The sequence below is a fragment of the Accipiter gentilis genome, chromosome 12 (genome assembly GCF_929443795.1).
Source record: "Accipiter gentilis chromosome 12, bAccGen1.1, whole genome shotgun sequence".
Taxonomy (NCBI): domain Eukaryota; kingdom Metazoa; phylum Chordata; class Aves; order Accipitriformes; family Accipitridae; genus Astur; species Astur gentilis.
In genome coordinates this window covers 22,269,526-22,289,822 of record NC_064891.1, presented here as the reverse complement: position 1 = coordinate 22,289,822, position 20,297 = coordinate 22,269,526, and the positions used below count along the sequence as shown (strand labels likewise).

The following is a 20,297-nucleotide window of genomic DNA, read 5'->3' as shown; positions in this document are numbered from 1 at the left end:
CACCTGGCCCTTCTGAACAGCCTGTAGCCATTGATAGCCGTACTCCAGGTATGGAATTTGTCCCACCAAGTTTCAGTAATGGCAACTAGGTTGTAGTTTTCTAGCAGCATGGTGGCTTCCAACTCCTCCTGTTTGTTGCCCGTGCTGCGTGCATTGGTGTAGAGGCACTTCAGCTGGGCTGTCGGCCTTGTCACCTTCTTATAGGAAGACTCTGCAGTTCCTTTGAGGTATTTCACTGGTGTTTCCCTCTTGGGTCCTATTACCTCAGGAGCCTTTGGCTCATCTCTGTAAGACTTAAAGTGTGCTCCAGTGTACCCAGCACGGCTCAGAGCAACAGGCTGAGGGCCCTGGGTAGTCCCATCCCTCTAACCTTGGCGTGTCATCCCGCAGCTTGTCACGGGCAAGCCTGATATTATCCCCTTCCCCCTTCAAGTCCAGTTTAAAGCTCTGTCAGTGAGCCCCGCTAGCTCCTGAGCAAAGACCGTCTCCCTGCTTTGAGAAGGGTGAATCCCATCTGACACCAGCAGGCCTGGTGCTGTGTAGGCCATCCCATTATCGAAAACCCCACAATTGTGGTGGTGACACCATCCACGGAGCTATGCATTAACAGACTGGGTCCGTCTGTTTCTTCCAGTGTTGCTGCCTGCAACTGGAACAAGAGGAAAAAATAACCTGTGCTCCAGATCCCCTTGCCAGCCCTCCCAAGGCCCTGAAGTCTCTTTGATCACCCTTGGACTATGTGTTGCAGCTTCGTCACCACCCACATGGAAGAGCAGTAGTGGGTAATAGTGCGAGGGCTGTACCAGGCTAGGGAGTTTCCCGGTGATGTCCTTAATCTGGGCCCCAGGGAGGCAGCGGGCTTCCCTAAGAGGAGGGTCTGTCTGGCATATTGGACCCTCTGTTCCCCTCAGAAGGGGGTTGCCTACAACTATAACACATTTTTTCCTTCTTCGTGGAGGTGGTCATGATACAGGGGCTAGGCCTTTCTGATCTTGGCAAAACCTCTGGTGTAGATAGACCATCATCCACATCATTGACTGGCCTACATCCAGAGCCTCATACCTGTTGTACAGAGGCACCTGGGAAGGCGAGGTGGGCAAAGAGGGGGTTTGCCTGCCACCCGGAGCACGGACTTGCCTCCATTCACTCCTCTCTTCTAAGCTACTGCCTTCAGCCTGGGGAGGATACAGGATTCCCTTGATCTTGTTGGGTTTTTTTCTGGTGACTGTTCCTGTTTCTGTTTCAGGGAGGGCAGAGCCTGGTTCCACCAGTCTATCTCTTTCTCAGATTCCCTGATGCTCCTTAACCTTTCTACTTCCTGCATGTGGAATACTGTACAGGTTTTAGGCTCCCTAGTTCAAAAGGGCTGTTGAGAATTAGTAGATGGTCTAGAGGAAAGCAGCAGACCTGATTCAAGGGTCTAGGGCTCATGACCTACAAGGAAGCATTGAGGGAAATGGGCCTGTTCATTCTGGCAGAGGGGGGACTAGAGGCAGATCTAATAGCAGCCTGCAACTAGTTGAAGGAAGCTTAGAAAAGCAGTGGATTCAAACTCTTTGTCTGTAGTGGTAGATGGTAAAAGAAGGGGCGACAGCTGCCAGCTGCAGCATGGAACATTCAGCGTGGACATTAAGAAAAACTTCTAGCGTAGCACTAGAGCAAGTGTTACCCAAGGATGCTGTAGCTTTGCCTTGCTTGGACGTTTTGAAAATTCTGCTAGATAAACCTGCAGCTGATCTGATCTAGTGCCAATGATTCATGGGATAATTTAGTTTGGAGGGGATGTCCAGGGTTCATCTAATCCAAACTCTTGCTCAAAGCAGGTTCAGACAAGATCAGGTTGCTGCAGGTCTTATTGAGTGTTGAATGTGTCCAGGAATGGAGAACCCAACCTCTCTCAGCAATGTGTGCCAGTGTTTCACCATCCTGACAATGAATTTTTTTTCTGTATATATAAACAGAATTTCCCATGTTCCAACTTGTCTGTCAACTCTTACGCATTTCTGAGAGAAGTCTGATTCTAGCTTCGCTATAACTTCCCTTCATATCTTAGAAAGTTGTTGTCAGCAATAAAATGTCCCCTTACTGTTGTTTTTTTAAGGCTGAACAAACCCAGTTCTCTTAGCTGATGTCCTCTGACGTCTTGCAGCAGCCCCCTAACTATCATCTTGGTAGCCTTCCAGTTCACATGCTCCAGGATGTCAGTGTCCATCCTGTACTGGGAAGCCCCAACTGGGGTACAGTACTCTAAATGCAGTCTCACAAGTGCAGAATAGAGGATAAGAATCTCCTCTTTTTGCCTGATGGCTACAGGTTTGATAATACAGCCCAGAATATGGTTGTCCCTGGTTGCCACAAGGGCCCATTGCTGACTTGTGCACAACTTGGGTTGGATTGTGGCAGTCCCAACTTTCTCAGAGAAGTAGCTTGAATAATCTCTTTCTAAAACTTGGCAATCTCTGTCCTAGGCTGTAGAGAGGCATTGTCTAAGACTAAATTTCAGAGGCACTCTTACTACTACACCTTCTTAAGGTGACACTGTCAGGCCTTCAGGGATGAATGCTGTACCCTGAGCCTTTAGGTAGCACAAGTATTGTTCTATGTTTCTGTTGTGTTTGGGGGTTTTTTAGCAAGTGCCACTACTTTGCGATTTCTTGCACTTGTGAATGCCAGAGAACCTGAAAGCTGTGGAAGGAATTGCTTTCTCCTGAAACAAGCCTGTCCAATGCTGCATTTTTCATATCTGATGTGGAAAATTGTCTCACTTCTTGTGAATAGGATGAAGTTTATTGAGGCTTTTGTAGATCAGCTGATTAAAAGTTATACTGCTCTGTAAGGAAACAGCATCCCTGTGGCTTGATGGTAGTACATCCATGTATGCAGTCATTTTCTCTTATTTTGTTAAGCTGTTTCCGTATCACAAAGTTAACAGCAGAAAAAGGCATATTAGGTGATTTAGTTCATCTTCTGCCAGATGAGCAATGTTCACTGCTGTGCTGTTGTTCTGAGCTTCATCCAGGTTAGTTTTGAATGAATAGCAGACCATGTTTCGGAGATCACAATCTGGATACTTTAAAGCTGCTTGAGTCTTCATTCCCTGCTGATTTTTTGCTAGGTATTAGATGTCTGTACTTTTATAAAAATCTGGCATGAAGAAAATTTACTCTCATACACTAATTTTGTATTCTGATACATTGCAATTTATTTAACCTAGCCCATCTACTCAAGGGGAAATGCAAAAGTGGAAAAAAAGCCAAACCTATCATGATTTTAATTATCTGAACCAGGAGACCTTTTGGTGTACCAGTCCTTGACTTGAAAAACTTTAGCTGCACTATGACCATGTGAGATACCCAAGTAAGGAAATAAGGGGTATCACCTTACTCCACAAATGAACAGTCTGTAGCACAAAAGGGAAAATAATCTTCAGGAAGTTACAGTTTGACTGCCTATATGGCGAGATGGGTATGGGCATAACCTTAATTACAGTCTTTCGCCAGCACAAGATGTAGCACAGCTGGGTTGTGTGCCTGTGATTGGTGTTCATGGGGCAGACTGACTGTGTTTCCCTTTCTTTAGCTCTTGAAAAATTATCATAGAGACCTTCCTTCAGCCTTCTGTGTGTGTGTGCTTCTGGGAATCAGAGTATGACAGGATTCGCGTTCAGCGGGGACATTCTGTCAGATCAAAAGGGTGCAGCTGGGAAGATAAAGGTCAAAGGAAGTGATCAAATATGTAAATTTAGTTAGGGCAATTTGAGTGCTAGCTGATTGTGAGGGAGAGAAGGTCATCAGTATTGCTTGACTCTTGCCTTAGTTGGGATCGTATCTGTTTGATTCAAAAGTGTTTGCAGGACAGGGAATTAAACTGTGTGGAGCAGGAACAGAAATAGAAAGAATATTTTAAAAGCACAGAGAGCAGCAAAGGTCAGCTTGACTCTGCACCTAAATTTGGCAGCTGGGTGCAGAGCTCGGTCTGTCAGACATCTGAAGAACTCATTTGTTTGTGGAGTTACCTGAGCTTTTGATTGACAGTGTTACCTGATGTGTTCCGTTGCTGTTCTGAGTTCACTTTCAATGCACAGAATGCTATTTTTACACTTTTCAGCACAGATGCAGTGTTCTGTGGTTTTATAATAATAGGCTAATGGAAGCTTTAAATAAAAAAAAAAAGGAGGAAAAAAAAAGAGAAAAATTTGCTTAACAGGACAAAAAAAGGCATTATATGATATTTCTAACTTGCCTTCAGTTAAGAATTCACTATGAAAATATCCAAAGTCTGAAATGTGTCTGGTGGATTGTAGATGGTAAAGATTTCTATCAATGTTTATAGGTTTCTTTTAAAGGTCAAGAAATGTCATAAGAAAGGATTGAAAGCACTTCATGTAAATCGTTCCTGGAACATATCCAAGTGGCTTTTATCTCCTGGCTTCGATTTTTTTTTTTTTGAAAGAGCTGTAGGCAGTAAAGTCACTTTTTCTCCACTTAAGAACAACTGGAACGTGGGGAGAGGGAGAAACCAGGGGAAGGAAAAAGGACTTGGTGACACACATCAGTTTAATTTTAGGTGGAATGCGTATGCCTTCATGCTGAAGGGATTCTGTTTGTCTTTGGCTAGAGACTACAAGATGATACCAATCAGTTGACTATCTTGAGGATGTTATCAGGGATAACCAAACCATGTTTTGGTGCCTCTGAGATTCATTGTAATATTGGGTAATTGAAAACAAAAGGCCTGGTGGTGTTTGAAATATTCACACTTGGAATAAAATCTGTGAGGCTGACACAATCGTATGAGTTAGAGAGGAAGGGAAAAACAGAGAGCAGCAACAGATTCATTTTTCCAGTGAAGTTAGTGGATTCCCCCTGCCTTTTCTTCTCTGTGACCCAAAGTTAGTAGAAAATACTGTTTGTGTTTGGATTTTTTTTTTACAAACTGGTATTCGTTTATTTATTTTTAACACCAGAGCCTTCTAACTAGTAAAATTTGACAGATGACAAAGAAACTTCCATGTGAGGAAACTCATTGTGCAGACTGCCTGTGTCAGTGACCTGATGCTATCAGGATGGCCAGCCCCTCTCTGCAACCAGTTAACAAGCTGGCCCATGGTCATAGATCTGATCCTGCCCCCCCCCCAGTCTGGACAAGGGCCAGACTGCTCTCTCAGGTTCTAATCCACTCAGCATCTAAGCATTCTGCTTCTCTGGCTCTGTGTGCTGCAATGTGCCTGTCCCTACTCTACCGTGGCCTCTTTTGCTGGGTGCTGGGGTTGCCTTTTCCTCCTTTGGCTCATGAAGTCTGAGCAATTCAAACTCACGCTTTCCCTTGACTCCAGCTGTGGAGGCTACATAGGCGACAATTTAGAGCATGTGGTAATCATGAGTAAACAGCAGCAGATTTTCCTTAAGGTTTTCAGTGTCTTGGCTAGTACCAGTATGTGTGCAGGTTTAGGCAAAATTAATAAATCCCACGTACGTTTTGTTGTTGGAATGATTCCTTACCTGGATAGCCCATCTGATATTTAACTGTGTTCATGCATTTATTTATTTTCTTCATTCTCCCAGGCATATTTGCCTGTCTTAGGCTGCCTGTTTCCAGAGTGTCTGGTCAGCATGCAGCCAGCAGAGGCAACACCTAGTTGGGCAGTTCTGCCATGATAGTCCTTTCAGGAGCACTCTGAATGAAAATCATTAAAAACCTCCTCATCTTTCTCCAAAACTAAATTGGGAATAAATTCTGCAGGTCTTCAACTTCTCTTTTCACAGCAGAAAGTCTGAATCAAAAGGGCTGGATAGGTATTTGGGGTGTTGTAAGCAAATTACCTTGGAGCCTTGATTTTGAGGTTTCAGAGCTTTTATTCTGAAGAAAAAATGATCACTTACCTTGCAGCCAAACCAGAGCATTCGGCAACATCTGGGGAATCTCAAGTGTAGAAAGTGAACTACAAATTGGCTTCTAGGCTATGGTTTTGTTTGCTAGACCCAGCACACCAGAGAGGAAAGCAAGGAGGGAAGGATATGGGCTTATGGAAACTGGTCATTAAGGTTATTGGACCTTGTAACGTATGAGGAAGTATCTGTGCTTGTTACAAAATCAGGCTTTAGAAAAGCATGGGCCCCAGAATACTTCTCTCATCTTGAAAGCATATGCAGATATAACAAACGAGTTCTTCACATAGTTGTCTGGAATTTTCCATCAAAGAGAAAGAGAGCAGAAGAGGAGCAGATGAGATTTCTTCCCCCACCCCATCCCTATAGCAATACTTCTGACTGTGCTGGTACTCCTGCTGTTAAAGAGTAATTTAGAGTTTGTAAGAGGTCTTCAGTGCCCATCTTTGGAGAGCTGGTGTGTAGTTGCAACTTCATTTAATAAAAACAAAGCTTCACTAACTGGTGTGTGATCACCCAGTATTTATAGAAAGTGATATGACTCTCATATTTACAAATAATACAACTGTTTTCTGCTCTCTAGTTTGAAAAATTATTTTCAAGAGATTGCTTCTATTGATAACCCCCAGAAGAATCCTGTAGCAGTCATCTGCTTGCTTCCCTTACCATTTGCAGTGATATGGTATACAAATTATAACTTTGTAATTGTGATTCCTGCTTTGACTACTCTGAAAAATTGTAGCCTAATTAAATAATTGTGGCCCTTGTTTGTTTGTTTGTTTTTTGAAATACATATTTGCAGCTGAGAGTTACAAGGAAACCCAGATGGTAAAGATAAAGGAAGAACCAATGGAAGTTGACATTCATGATTCTCAGGCTTCAGTGTCACCCAGCCAACCCGGCCAAAATGTTGGCTACAGCACTTTATTAGGGCGAGACATGAGTGAACACATACAGAAGGCACCAGAAGGTCGTGTGCTCCCAGAAAGAAGTCTGTTCAGCCAAGATATATCAGTAAAGATGGCATCTGAGCTGCTCTTCCAGTTATCAGGTAAAAGCAGTGGAAATAGTTGATCGTTTAATTTAAAGAACAAAAAGAGGTTGTGTATAACCATTAAGGTGCAATGAAAGTGTGAGATTGCTAAGGCTGAAAAATAATAGGAGTTAGAGCCCTTCTACCCCCACATTTGGAACGCAAGCACCTTACCAAATGTCTCCCCATAGTTAGCATGTGCTTTAGAGCATGTGACAGTCAGGTCAGGTTCACAATATTTGAACTGAACTGGAAAAGCTGGAGTTCAACTCCTGTATTTTTGAAAGCTAGTTAAATAATTTGTGACAAGTGGTTGATCCAGGCCTTGGAGTATAGGGGAACCCATAGGTGGCAGTTACTGGCGTAAGTGGCTAGTGGCTGCAGCATGCAGTGAACCTCAGCTATTACATAAAGGCAGCAATATCAGTACTGTGTTTAATGAATACTTGTATTGCACATTTTGCATATGGGCTTATGCACTAACACTGAAATATGAAGCTGAAAAAATTTTTTGGGTGTTAGTTTAAATAAAGTCATGCCCATTCTCTAATTGTGCTGTACCCATTTACCCTAAATTACTCTGGATTATGCTGTTATCAGAAAGCATTAAAATAGTTCTGCTGAATAAAACCTGATAGGGAAAATATGATATACGCTAATCACAAAAACCCTTGTACGTTCCTCTGCAGAAAAGGTGAGCAAAGAGCACAACCACAATAAAGATAATGCCATCAGAACTACAGCCAGGTAAGTACAGTCCATTGTTACCTGCAAACCTGTAGTGTAAATGGCATTGCTTCATTTTGCCTTGTGAACTCAAATGTGCCCATCTTCTGCAAATGTGACCTGATATTACAAGTGTAAGATATTTTCATGAGTAATGTAACCTGTATCTGAAAAATTATACCTATAGATCTGATTGCTTGGAGTTCATGAGACAAAAGGCCTTTGGGCCAAAATGACTTTTCTCTTCTGATCAAGTATTCACACATCATTTTAAGAATTATTTTTTCTACAAAAAATGAAACTTAAAAGAAACTGCATAGTGCTTGCAGTGCTTGAGGGAAGAAAAGGCTGACAACTGGATTTTAAGACATGGACCAATGTAAGAAGAGGTGATTTTGATTCAGTCTTCTGTCAAACTTGGATTTCTTTAATAAAATTTCAGTTTAGTATTTTTATCATCTCAATGCCTTCTAGAGATGAATTTTTAAGTCCGACTGTACGAAAATGCTAATGAAGCATTTATTAAAAATTACGGTCACATTAGTACAATAAATGAAATCATCCAGGAATTAAAAATATGATCCAATTAGAGCACATGCTGTTAAAGAAATATGCACTTTACAGTATTGTGGCTGGGAACAAGCCCATGAGTTGTTTACGTATACGTGAGCAGCAAAGTGAGGTGTCCCTATGAGAAAATTCAAAGCTCTTGTGTAATAAGTGGCACCTAGAATTGGTAAAAACTTGGGAGCCCATGGTGACAAGTAGGCAGGAATTGGCAAGGGTACATTTATTTCCTACCTGGAAGTTCCCTAATCAATGTGGATGTGTTGGAGACTGAGCACACAGAAGTGACAAAGAGTTCCTTCAGACACAGAGTAAGACCTTCTGTGCCTCTGCAGCCCCTTCTACAGAAGTTCCCAGCGTGTTCAGTGCCCGCTAACTAAGACAACTTTGTCCAGACAGAAATTAAAAAGCATTTCAGTTGCAGAAGAAAAGATACCTAAAATACGTTGTTCCTAAATTCCTAGGCCCATCCCATTCATTCATGGTAACTGTAATAAATAAATGAATATTTTGTTTTTAATAAACTTACTAGCTCAGTAAATGTACATTAGGGACTTTTTGAAGTTACAAGTTGAAAGATAATTAAATTGAGCTTTTAACTTCTGGCTACTGTGAATGCTTCCCATATTTGCTAGTTTGGGAATTTGTGGAATATGCAGCCTGCATAGCCTTCCCATGACTACTTAAAAAGCATAAGCCTGAGACATACATATGGAGATAAATGCACATATTGTCCAACTACTCATTAACCATCCAGTGTGCATGGCAGGCACGGGGTGACAAATAGTCAGTTGAAAATAGATTTCAGTGTGTCATGATGTTACCGGCAGGACTGGTGTGAGAATCCAGAGCTACTTTTGGATCTATCAAAGATAATTCAAACTGGAAAGGTTGAGGACAGTTCAAAGATAACTTCACCTTCTTCTGGCTGCCAACTTTTAAGAGAGTAGCACAGTTGGCTGTTGTCAGACTTGCAGTAAGTTTTACTGAGAAGTCCTGATAATGGCTGCTACCCATCAGGGCATGAAATGCTGAGTGCCTGATTCAATTCTTCTGGATGGTTTTCTTATCTTACCTATCTATCAACAGAAGAAGACATGAATGAGAAGAGCTTCTTAAAGGGAAGTGAGTCAGTCTACTAAATCCTGCAAGTTCAAACAGATTGACTTGAAAGACTTTGCCAAAAAAAACCCACCCAAAACCAGACAAACAGCTGGAAGTCTTTACTGGTAAGGGTATGATGCCTTCTCAAAAATGAAATGTGGTGGAGCAGCCAGTGGAGGATAGAGGCACTCCAACTGCATTAAGAAAATGTGTGGTGTTGCAGTTTGGCTCACCAACCTAGATCTGGAGTAATGACAGAAAGGCATTTGAATCACATTTGTTATGTGAAGTTTGCTGACAGCTGCAGAGAGCCAAGGTGAGGTCAGTGTTGTCCCCCTTGTGAGTAGCTGGGGAGCAGAGATTAAGCTGTGTCATTGGTGAGAGTCTTAAATCAGCAAAGCCCGGCAGGATGGGGTGTGCTAGCACTTTTTGCTGTCTTATCCCTTATTAACATTTCTAACTGTTGCGTATCTGTTGCTGTTCCTCCTGTGAGTATTCCTGGACATTGTGAGCATATACTTCCATGTGACTTCGCTTAAGCAGCCAAAACTGGCAAGGATTCCTCACAGTTCAATGGCTGAGTGAGATGGTAGAGCCTGCCATCTGTGATACGAAGACAGAAAGTGGAGAAGCAAATGATCTGGAAGAGAGTACGCCAGCATAAGATGCCAAGATAAGTTTCTTTCATCTAGAGAAGTGTGTAGCCATAAAACTGGAAAAGTGCAGCCAGAAAAAAAAAAATCTTAAAGCTTAATCTTCATCAGAAGGGACTTTGCACAGTGATTGAGAATGATTTATGTAGTTCCTTACTGTGAAGCAGGAGCTTCTCCCTCCATATTTTGCACTGGGAATTGGAGGACATAGCTGCTGAAATAAAAATAATAATAGGGCCAGCACTGAAGAGACTCAGCTGCCATTCTAGAGGAAGGCAGAAAAGAGGTATCCAAGGATGGTTCTGTAATTCACCAGAGGCCGATGGTGGAGAGGGAAATCCTTGGGACACAACACAATGCAGTCTTCAACAGCAACTTGCTCATGATATATGGGCTAGCCTGAAATAGATAAGTTCTGCATCATCCATTTTCCTTAAAACCAGCAATGAGCAGTGTCCCAGTGACTGAATCTAATGAACGAGCAGGAAGGCCAACATGGAAACCTGAGCAGATTACAAGATTTTGAAGAGTTACAACAGTAATAGAACTTTTTTAATTGGTGTTTTTCTTTCAAATCATTATTAAACCAGCGAGAGGAATGTTGCAATAAATGATGCCATATTTGTATACAGTGTCAGTCTGGTTTATATTATGTCACTCCTGCGTGGGAGTGTGAGTCTTGGAAAAAGTAAAGTTTTGCACATGTGGGCTGGAGCTGTTTTGCTTTATCCTGATCACTCGTTTTCTTGAGTATTATGCGTTGTTCAGCTATCTGCATACACTGAACTGTTCAGGTTTGGGGCAGCTTCATGCCTTACCCTTCAGCACAACCTAATGTTGACTATGTTTATGGTTATGTTCAGACTTTTGTAGAAATATCCAAATATCCCATTAACTGTCACATGTGGAAGAGCACAAAATGAATAATGGCCAAAAATCTTAATAAAAAAATAAATAATGTGATTTCCAAAAGGGTTACATGATCAAGTTAACTAATTATCAACAAGTTTCCCAAACACAGAAGAGATCTGACTACGAATACAAGGGACTCAGTGGAGAATACCTTGTTCACTCTCTGTAGAAAAACTGTATGAGGGGAGACTTACGCAAGTGTCATTGTTTAGATTGGCACCTTGGGTACCTGAACTGGTAGGGTCAACTTGGTTGGTGCTGCTGGCAGATACTTTCTGGGTCTGGAATACCCGCTATGCAATGGTTCATAAGACCTCGTAGTACGTTCTTGATCCTGAAACGGTTCTTGGATTTTATTACTGAATAAGAACAGGCTGCAGAAATGAGCTGGTCTCCTGTCCTGCACCTTTAAAACACCTACTATGCACCAGCCTGTTAAGGATTCTCAATACAAGAGAGATCAGAGTTCATGTAATTCTCATGTTGCTTAGAAGAAATTGATAGTTTATGTGGAGATGGAATACACTGCCTTAGAAAACAGTTTTCTGAGAAAGACTATCCTTTTCCATTTTGAATATTTTGATGTACCTCTTACTGATGTGTGTTTGTACTGTAGAGACAGAATTCTTGCTTCTGTTAGGATCTGTAATTGAGCAGAAAAATACTTCGACAGAAATGCCAATTCACTATTGAAGTTGACTTTTCACTGCCTGTTAATTAAAACCGAAGCATGCTATGCTTTTTGGAGTCAAGTAGCTGATAATTTTTGCACTTAATACTCTTTGGGAAGTAACCATTCAGTTAGTTTACATGAATTGTTTTCTGCTTTAAAAATCAAACTCATGGGGTTAATTCCATTCATGGAACACTGTGTCAAAAGAGAACTGTTCAGCATCTTAACTTAAAATTTGAAAAGTTTTGTTTTAAAAATAATTACTATATGCCTCAGATTATTAAATAATAATACTTTCCACATTTCCTGATTGCTCTCTCCAGTTATGACAGTAGAATACAAAGTTTTGGACAGTAGAATACAAATTTTTGAAGCATTAATTTGAATGATCTGTAATGTATTGTGATATAGAAATCTGAGATGTTGAAATGTAGTTAAAAGCCTTTTGGAAGGACTTCAGTTTTCACTCTTAGATGCAATTTTACCAAAGCATGCCTCTTCTCCACACCTTGCCTCACAGTCTCCATATCTTTCCGCATGAATTCTGTAAATGAAGCATGGCTTTTAGCAAGATGGTATTTGTTATAATATTAAGCTGTTAGGGTCAAAAAAATTGTATTTACTTCTTCCATTAACCACTGTTTTGTTTACAAAAAGATGCCTTATTTTTTCCTATAGCCCTTTCTTTTCTGAAGACACATTTAGACAATCACCGTTCACTTCCAACTCAAAAGATCTCCTGCCTAATGAAACTACTCTTCATGGAAGGACAGCTGCAACAGGTCAGATACCTTTTTCTTCCATTACTTCCAGTTAATAGATCTTTTTAAAATTTTCTTACTGTAAACTCCACCACCTGACCAGTGCTCTTAAAATGTAGTTTGCTTTGTCAAAAAGGAACTATCTCTCCATCACAGTAAGTGCTTATTATTAAGAAGAAAAAAGTTAAATATTGCCAAAGCATTTGTATTAATAGTCTTTAAATTACTGTTTCCATGAATTGCATAAGGTCCATAACAGATTAAACTCAGCAGTATTAACAGTGGTGGGGTTTTTTGGTGCATGTCTCCCGTATGTTAAGGAACTTCACTGATGTCAGATTACTATCTGCTATCCTCCTGTTACTGGCCATTTCCATCTCCATCTCTCAGACTACAGATTGAATGTTTGCAGTACATGTATCAGAGTGGCTGAGCTTGGCAATACAATTTTTTCCTGCCTTTAACAATAATTTAGAAACTTTTTGGAAGGATGTGGAGTTCTTAAAATGTCCTGAAAGGCCTCAGTATCTGTGGGTACATTCCCACTGATCTTCTGAACTGGTTGACAGGCATTTTACGTCTAGATGTAGCTTGGGTTACATTCTACAATAAAATGGAAAATATGGGCCTGTAACAATACTATTCAAGGTGGCACTGAACACATGCAAAAACTTGATATGTGCCTTTACTGTTCTGTTGCAAAATAACTCGTTTGCTAGTTCACTGCTATCTGTTCTTAAATTAATAGCTCTTGGGTTCTAAAGGTCAGTAATTACACAGCCAGCTGTAGGGGAGGTTATTCACCTTTTCTTAGCAATCAATAAACTTTTGGGCACATTACTGCTAATTTTCAGCTATAGACTGTCATTTAATTTACAACTTAACAGACCCTTCATTTTTTTAATGCTTGAATAGTCATTTGACAGCTCATGAAGTGGTAGATGAGGTTAAGAGCTAGATGTTGTCTAAGGGTAAATATGCATAGCAGGAAGAAGAAGAAAATTTGTAGCATGAGGACAAGGGTCTTCAGGTTAGCCTCAGCTGCACTTTTGCAAGGAAGTAGTGGATTTTGTAACTGGGGGTGAGAACAACCAGATCAGGTGTGGTGCTTTTAAGTATTAAAAATGTAAACCAGGTTAGCACTTCAATCTTGGCTTTTGACCTTGGCATAACATGGAATATTCATATACCCAGATGAAGGACAAGAGCTCTAGACTCCTCAGGCGGTGCTCAATACCTCAGAGGACATGGCCTCTAGCAGCAATACTCTTACATCATACCAAGATGAACGTATAAGAATTTTAATTCTCTGTAAGACTTCAAGTGAGACCACTAAAACCATGGATGGGTTTTGGAGACATGTTTAATCTTCTGCGTAAGAGATGTAAAGTATCTAGTTGGTTAGGACATCCTGGAGTGTTAAAATGGCTTCTGAGGAACTGGGTTTTGTATGTTTATGCTGTCCCATATTCTGCCTTATGGAATATAAGTATTACCTTGATAGGTCTGTGTATTCTAATACATATGATTATAAGACTGTGGTATGTAATAGCAGCATCTATACTGAAAATTGAAAGTGCCAGTTTCTGCTTCATTTTTATTTTTGGAACAACCCTATCATTCCAAATATGTTGATTTTTCTCAGACTCATAATAAATTCTTGGACCTGAAGTGCAACTTCACAGTAGCACCAGGAATGTGATTTAAATTTTTTATCAATTACAAATGTGATATTCATGTAAAAGAACAGCAGAATACCCACAGGTAGATTTCCTACTAGTTTTAGCCTTGCAAGAAGAAATAGTCTATGTAGTGCTATGGATAGCTCAGGAGAAACTTTATCCCTGCAGTGAGTAGCATAAAGCAACAGTAACAAACCATTGTAAAGGCCAACAGGATAAACCAGAAACTGCTGTGGAAATGTTTATGTGGTGTCCCATGGATAAACGGTATGTATGCCTTTACTTGAGATTTGTTTTGGGTTACTTCATCCCTGAAACAGGATAGTAAGAAGTAGAAAAGAACAGCATAAGAAAATGACAGGAAATTCCCAGTCCAGTGTCATCTTCAAGTCATCAATTAAAATCCAAGCGGATTAACTGCTAATGGCAAGAGTGTTCATTAAGCAGTCCCCATATCCAAAAATGTGACTCCATGCCACTGTCACCACAGCTAGCAGATTCTGATGAGCAAGCGTGCGGTCTGAGCTGCTGCTCTGTACTGACTCTGCGACCAGGCTTGAATCAGGCAGGCAGAGTGGCATGAGGAACCCTTCACTGCCAGTTGGTCTGGGTTGCCTTGGTGGAACCCCGTGTACATAGTGCTTCTTTCCAAGAGAGCACCAATATGGGCGGTTGTATCCCCAGACTCCTGCCAACTTTCTGTCTGCAGACTTCTTGGCACCCTAGCTGCAGAGGAATTGGGAAAAGTGACAGGAACATAGGACAGTAAGATATCTCATGTGTCAAATTCAATTCTTTTCTATAATGGGTAACAACATTACATAATCTCCTTCATTATCAAGATCCACCTTAAACCTGTCGTCCTTATTTGTATGAGGACACTGTTTCAGAAGCTTGCCCCTTTGAAGGGCTGGGACCGCTCTTTTTTTCAGCCTGAATTTATTCATAGCAAGTTCTACTTTTGTTGTTTCACCAATGCTGTCCTTCAACTTTGATAATTCTTCTCTCTTGTGATGTTCACCATCTGATGTGCCATCTTACATCCCCCTAATCCTGTCTTCATTTTGGAAAAGTAAGCCAGCCAATGTCTTTTAGTCTCTTTTAGTATGATAGGGTTTCCATTTCCTGACCAAGATCATAGCCTTTTTCTGCCTCTGTTTAGGGAAAATAATTTCTGCAAGTATGAGTAGTCAGAACTATGTATGCTATTTTACAGGAGATCTTACCAATGACTTTTTCAGCAGCATGCAATCTTCTACATGTGTATTGGAAACGCCTCTCCTGTTTGATCACAGTCGTAACTACAACATGCTGATGAATCTCAGTTCATTTGCTAATCAAATAGTAACATGTTTTTTCTTTTCCTTTACAATTTCAGCTGATGATTTCAGCATGCAACATAAATTCTTGTTCCTGCTTTCTAGGCATATGACCTTGTAATTTGAATTGTTTCACTTGTTACTCTAGCTCTCAAGATTATTTTTTTAATACTCTGAAATTTCTGCATATTGATGATATTGCCTTCATTAATGCAATGCTGGGTTGTTTTTGTGTTGAAGCTATTAAAGAGGATTTTTAAGTATGGTTGGTCCAAAGTTCAGTCCTTGAGACTTCAGCTTAGTGGCCTCCTCAGTGCAAACCACTTCTCTTCTCTTTGTAGCCAGTTTATAAGATAATTGCAAGATCATGTATTTAAGAGGAAGAACACTCTTTGAGGGCATTGAGTATATAAGATCCCTAAGGAGTATGAAGTAATTAGGAAGGGCGTATTAAAAGATATGTGAGAGCAATGCACTGATCAGGGCATTTACTGGAGAAATAAAATCCTAAATAAATAACGACATAACAGTGGATTTGGCCTGAAGTAAAGGTGAAGTAATCCTGATCAGCAGCAGTATCACAGGCAGGAGAGGTGATTCTCATGCAGCAGCTTTTAAGTCTGGTACCCAAGCAAATAACAATGAAATCTCCAACAGCTGTCAGAAGGGGACTCGACAGCCCTGCAGAAGTCATGGTAACTCCCTGATAATCTGTGGTGAATTCTTAACATTCCGAGAAGAGAAGAAAGTAGTTTCCTATAGTATGTAGTTCAAAAGTATTGGATAGATTTGGGGAACTACTTCCGTTCCTTTTTAAGATATTTTGTATGTTAGTAACCATACAAAGTTAGTTGTAGTTACATTATACTTTCCTGAATTACTATTACTGTCCAAATAAGCTCATTTTTACTCAGAAATGGAAATAAAATGGTACTGATGTCCACATTAATCAAACACACTTCGCTCAGAAATTACCGTAGTATCAAAGTCGTATCTAATACAAAGTCATATCCAAAACAAGGCAGTAATTTCAGCTTGCCCCTATAAGAATAGCAAAATGACCTTTTTTGGCCTAGCAAAATGTAGGGAGAAGAAATGAAAGTTTTAATTTCAAACAGTCACTTTAAAAGGGCATTTTTATCTTCTGTTTTGTAAGACTCTTCTTTTAACAGAATAGAGTTTAGTTTTATGTCAGACTATATAGTTCAGTCCAGATCGCTAGATAAATTAAAAACTTGAACTTAGGCTGGTGCTCCTGACCCTTAGCCAATCTTTAATGTGTTTTAATAGTTTTCCCCTATCTCACTGACTCATTCTGTAAATCAAACCTGCCTTCGTGAAATCCAGATGAGTGATATTCACTATTCCTTTTCCGGTCAGTTCATTAATATTGGCAAAGATTCCAGCTGTGTGTTTTTGGGAGTATTTTTCTCTATGTAGATATGTGTGTAGTATAATATTTCATTATTTTCTCTCCTGTTCACCAAGGACCTGGTATTCTCCTTCATTTACATTGACAGTGCCAAATATTGAAACAATCTCATCTGTAGAGGATTAAATAAAAAATTTAAATCCATTTTTTTGTGAAAATTTACTACTTGCAAAACTGTAATTTTGATTGTGGTAAGTGAATGTCACATGGCTAAAATAGACTTTTGGAACTAGAGAATGTAGATTTTGGGGACTTGTAGTCCATGAATAGCCCTGGCTTTTTTAATTTTGTCCATTGGTGCCAGAGCTAAATTTACTGGTGTTATTTATTTCAATGAAATAAAGCCAATAAAGCTTCTGTCCTCAAGTACCCTTCTGAAAATGTATCAGAGCCCCTTCTGTCACTGTGTCTCCACACTCTTTACTGACCTGCAAGATGGCAGATAGGCCGTGCTTCCTCTTCAGAAATGTCCAGAACCCAGTATTGAATCAGTAGCATGATACTTAGTTCAGTAGAAAATTGGAAACAGTGCAAAAATTTTGGATTTTGGTACTGTCAGCTGTATTTTTATCAATGATGTAATTATTGGCATTATCCCATATTTATGTTTATTGAACTAAGGTAGTATGTGTAACAAAGATTTCCGTATGTTTGGAACTACAGGACTGTTCAGGAGATGGACACGTTTCTCCTGTTACTGTTCACACTGACACCCTCCTCCTACTTTTTTCTCTAGAGCAGTAATTCCACTGTAACTTTAACATACTTAAAGGGGAACATCTACCTGCTCCCTCGGCCTCATCTGTGTAGATTGTCCAACACAGCCGTACTAATATTTGTGTGGCCACATTGTGAAGCCAGATCAGGGGAAGTAGTGAGCTAATCTCTTTTTTTTTCTAAGAGTTTGTGGGAATGTTGGGATGTGAGCAGGGTGAAGGCAAGGCCATATATTTCAGTCGTGTGAAATTTCAGCATTTGTGTGAGATTGACTGGCTGTGACCACACTTAATCTTGTTTACTTTCTTCTGTGACTGTAGTTGAAAAATACCTCCTGAGGGTTTAGGTTTTTAACTTGAACGTGATAAATAACCAAGCTGTTCATGTTGCACAGATACCATGTTCTTTGGTATGAAGTAGTTTGCATGTGTCTTCCCTCCTAATCCCTTTTTAAAGACACTTTAAGGTCAGTATACCTCTTGATGTTGTAATATTGTGTGGCTTAAACCATCTAGAAAGTAGGTAGCAAGAGCTCTTTCAGTCCAACTTGCAGACATGCTCCTTCATATATACTATTTTCTGGCAGTATTTGTGCTTGATTCTGGTCTCATATGCTCTGCAGCAAACTAAACTTCTGCAACTATCTACAGCAACCAGCTCTGAATTTTGGATCATCACTAGGTTAGTTAAGAAAGTCAGGACTTTCATTGAAGATGAGGTTAGAGTGAATGCAATTATAGTTTCCATTTCTTCACAAGTGCCAGTGACAGTTTTCCTTCTTGGTCTCTTTTAGCCTGCTGCCAGACTTTCTACTTTTAACTTATCTTAATGTTGTCCCGGAGACCACTGCAGAAATGCACTGCAGAAATGAAAGGACACCTTGAGGGTTTGATTTCTGTGTGGGGGACTGTTTGCACTTCTGTCACCCTGGAAAATGTCCTTAGGCCTTAGGGGACTGTGAAATGCACAAGCCCTGAGGATTTCTGCTAAAGTGATCAGCGATGAAATGTTGGCATATAAATTGCCCTTGTATAGGTTCCCAGCTATGTACCCATGGAGTTAATTAGAACAATTCACACCTTACTGTGGTGGTTGTTTTCCTACATCTGCCAAAAAGCCACTAACTTCATATTGCGGGTAATCCTCTGTTTACTTTAGGAAGGCTTTCTTCACCATCCTAATTGCTAGAATTTGTAAAGGAAAGCCAGGGGTTAAGAGCACAATTACAAGCAATTGATTTCTAATTCATTCAGGACAGCAGAACTTGTATTATTTTTGAGGGAATCGCAGAATGGTTGGGGTAGGAAGTCTAGTTCCACCCTCTTCCTCAGAGCAGTGTCAGCTTGTTGCTCAAGACTGTGTCCAGTAAGGTTTTGAATATCTCCAGGGATGGAGACTCTCTGGGCAATCTCTGGGCAACCTGTGCCAGTGTTTGACCATGTTCACAGTAGAAAAAGTGTTTTCTTATGTTTAAATGGAATTTCCTGTGTTTTAATTTGTGCCCTTGCCTCTTCTCCACTGGGCATCACTGAGAAGAGCCTGGCTTCATTCTTCTTATTCCCCCACCATCAGGTATTTATACAGATTGGAAAGATCCCACCAAGCCTTCTCTTCTCCAGGATGAACAGTCCTAGCTCTCTCAGTCTGTGCTCCAATCCCTTAATCATGTTTGCCGGACTTCAGACTTCTTTGAAAGTCTGAAAGAATATTTCAAGATCCTGGCAGCAGCTTCTGTCCCTGTGATGGAACAGCAATTTTTATTGCCAGTATAGTTGCAGAGGGAGTGCACGTGCATGTAAATTGACTTATATAGTGCATTTCCCCCCCCCCCCCCCCCCCCCCGCTTTATCCCATTATTAGTGCTTATGGTCATTTTATTTGCTTTCAGTTTTGCTCTGAGTTATGAGCTCTGCCCACCCAGGACATTAGATATCGCCTTCAGTTTCTTGATGATGAGAGTGCCTGACCCCTATTGGCTCCATGGCAGGGTGGAAAAGTGTAGAGTGGCACTTAATTCACTACGCAAGGCATGCTCCATCAGGCACTTGGTCCTGTTGTTCATTTCTGTCTCAGTATTTCTGTGAAATGTGCTTGTTGAAAGTGGTGCTAGAGGTAGATGCCACACTGCTGTCATCACTGCCTGCAGCACATAATGGTAGGTGCTCACTAAGCCTTGCAAAATCTGGTTCTCTCGGTCTTTAAAATCACCCATTTAATTTTATTTCTCTTCCAGTACCCGTCTGGGGTAAGATTCAACCAGATACTCTTCTTTTTGTGTATATGTATGTATGTGTGTGCACGTGTATAAATCCATGCAGGTGCAGGAAAACGAATACTGCAGAGATCCCTCTGACAAATCCAACCTGTATGACAGCTTCATAGATGGTAGGAAAACTTTTGTGACAGCGTGGCAGATTGATTGGAGTAACTGATTTTAGTTCCTTATCTCCAATGTGCATTTTACTTTCTTTCTTCACACAAAAAGAATGTCTTTTGGGTATACATTGACTGGTGTACACTCTCTGTCTTTACACTCTCTAGAAGGCTAGGGACTGTCAGCCATCGTGGTGGCTCTCTGAAGTCTGATAGCATGAGACAGATAGCTGGCAAGTTGTGGAAAGTGATTCTAGGAAGGTGAGATAGCTGGACTGCCATAGAAGTGGGCTGTGCTTGGCATAGTTCTCCAAAGCAAGACAGATTTTGCAGAATTTGTTCAACATAATTCAGTGCTAAACTGTGTGATAGTGGTTCTGGCTCTAGCATGTTTTTTATCTATCGCAGGCTGTCTTCAGATTCCCATGATCATCTGCCTGGGTGCAGCCTTCTTTCG

The 20,297-nt window shown here is 40.6% G+C and overlaps 1 protein-coding gene across 3 annotated transcripts in view; it reads left to right on the top strand.

The window, feature by feature from the left end:
• The window catches only part of ZNF827 (zinc finger protein 827), a 112,707-nt gene that overhangs the window by 68,874 nt on the left and 23,536 nt on the right, over window positions 1-20,297 (top strand). For all 3 annotated transcript variants that reach the window (XR_007507784.1, XM_049815044.1, XM_049815045.1), the window contains exons 6-8: window positions 6,691-6,939; window positions 7,611-7,668; window positions 12,235-12,338. Coding sequence is in view for 2 of the 3 variants with exons in the window: in XM_049815044.1 (XP_049671001.1) it covers window positions 6,691-6,939; window positions 7,611-7,668; window positions 12,235-12,338 (411 nt within the window). In the remaining variant the exon portion in view is untranslated. The remainder of the gene's footprint in view (window positions 1-6,690; window positions 6,940-7,610; window positions 7,669-12,234; window positions 12,339-20,297) is intronic.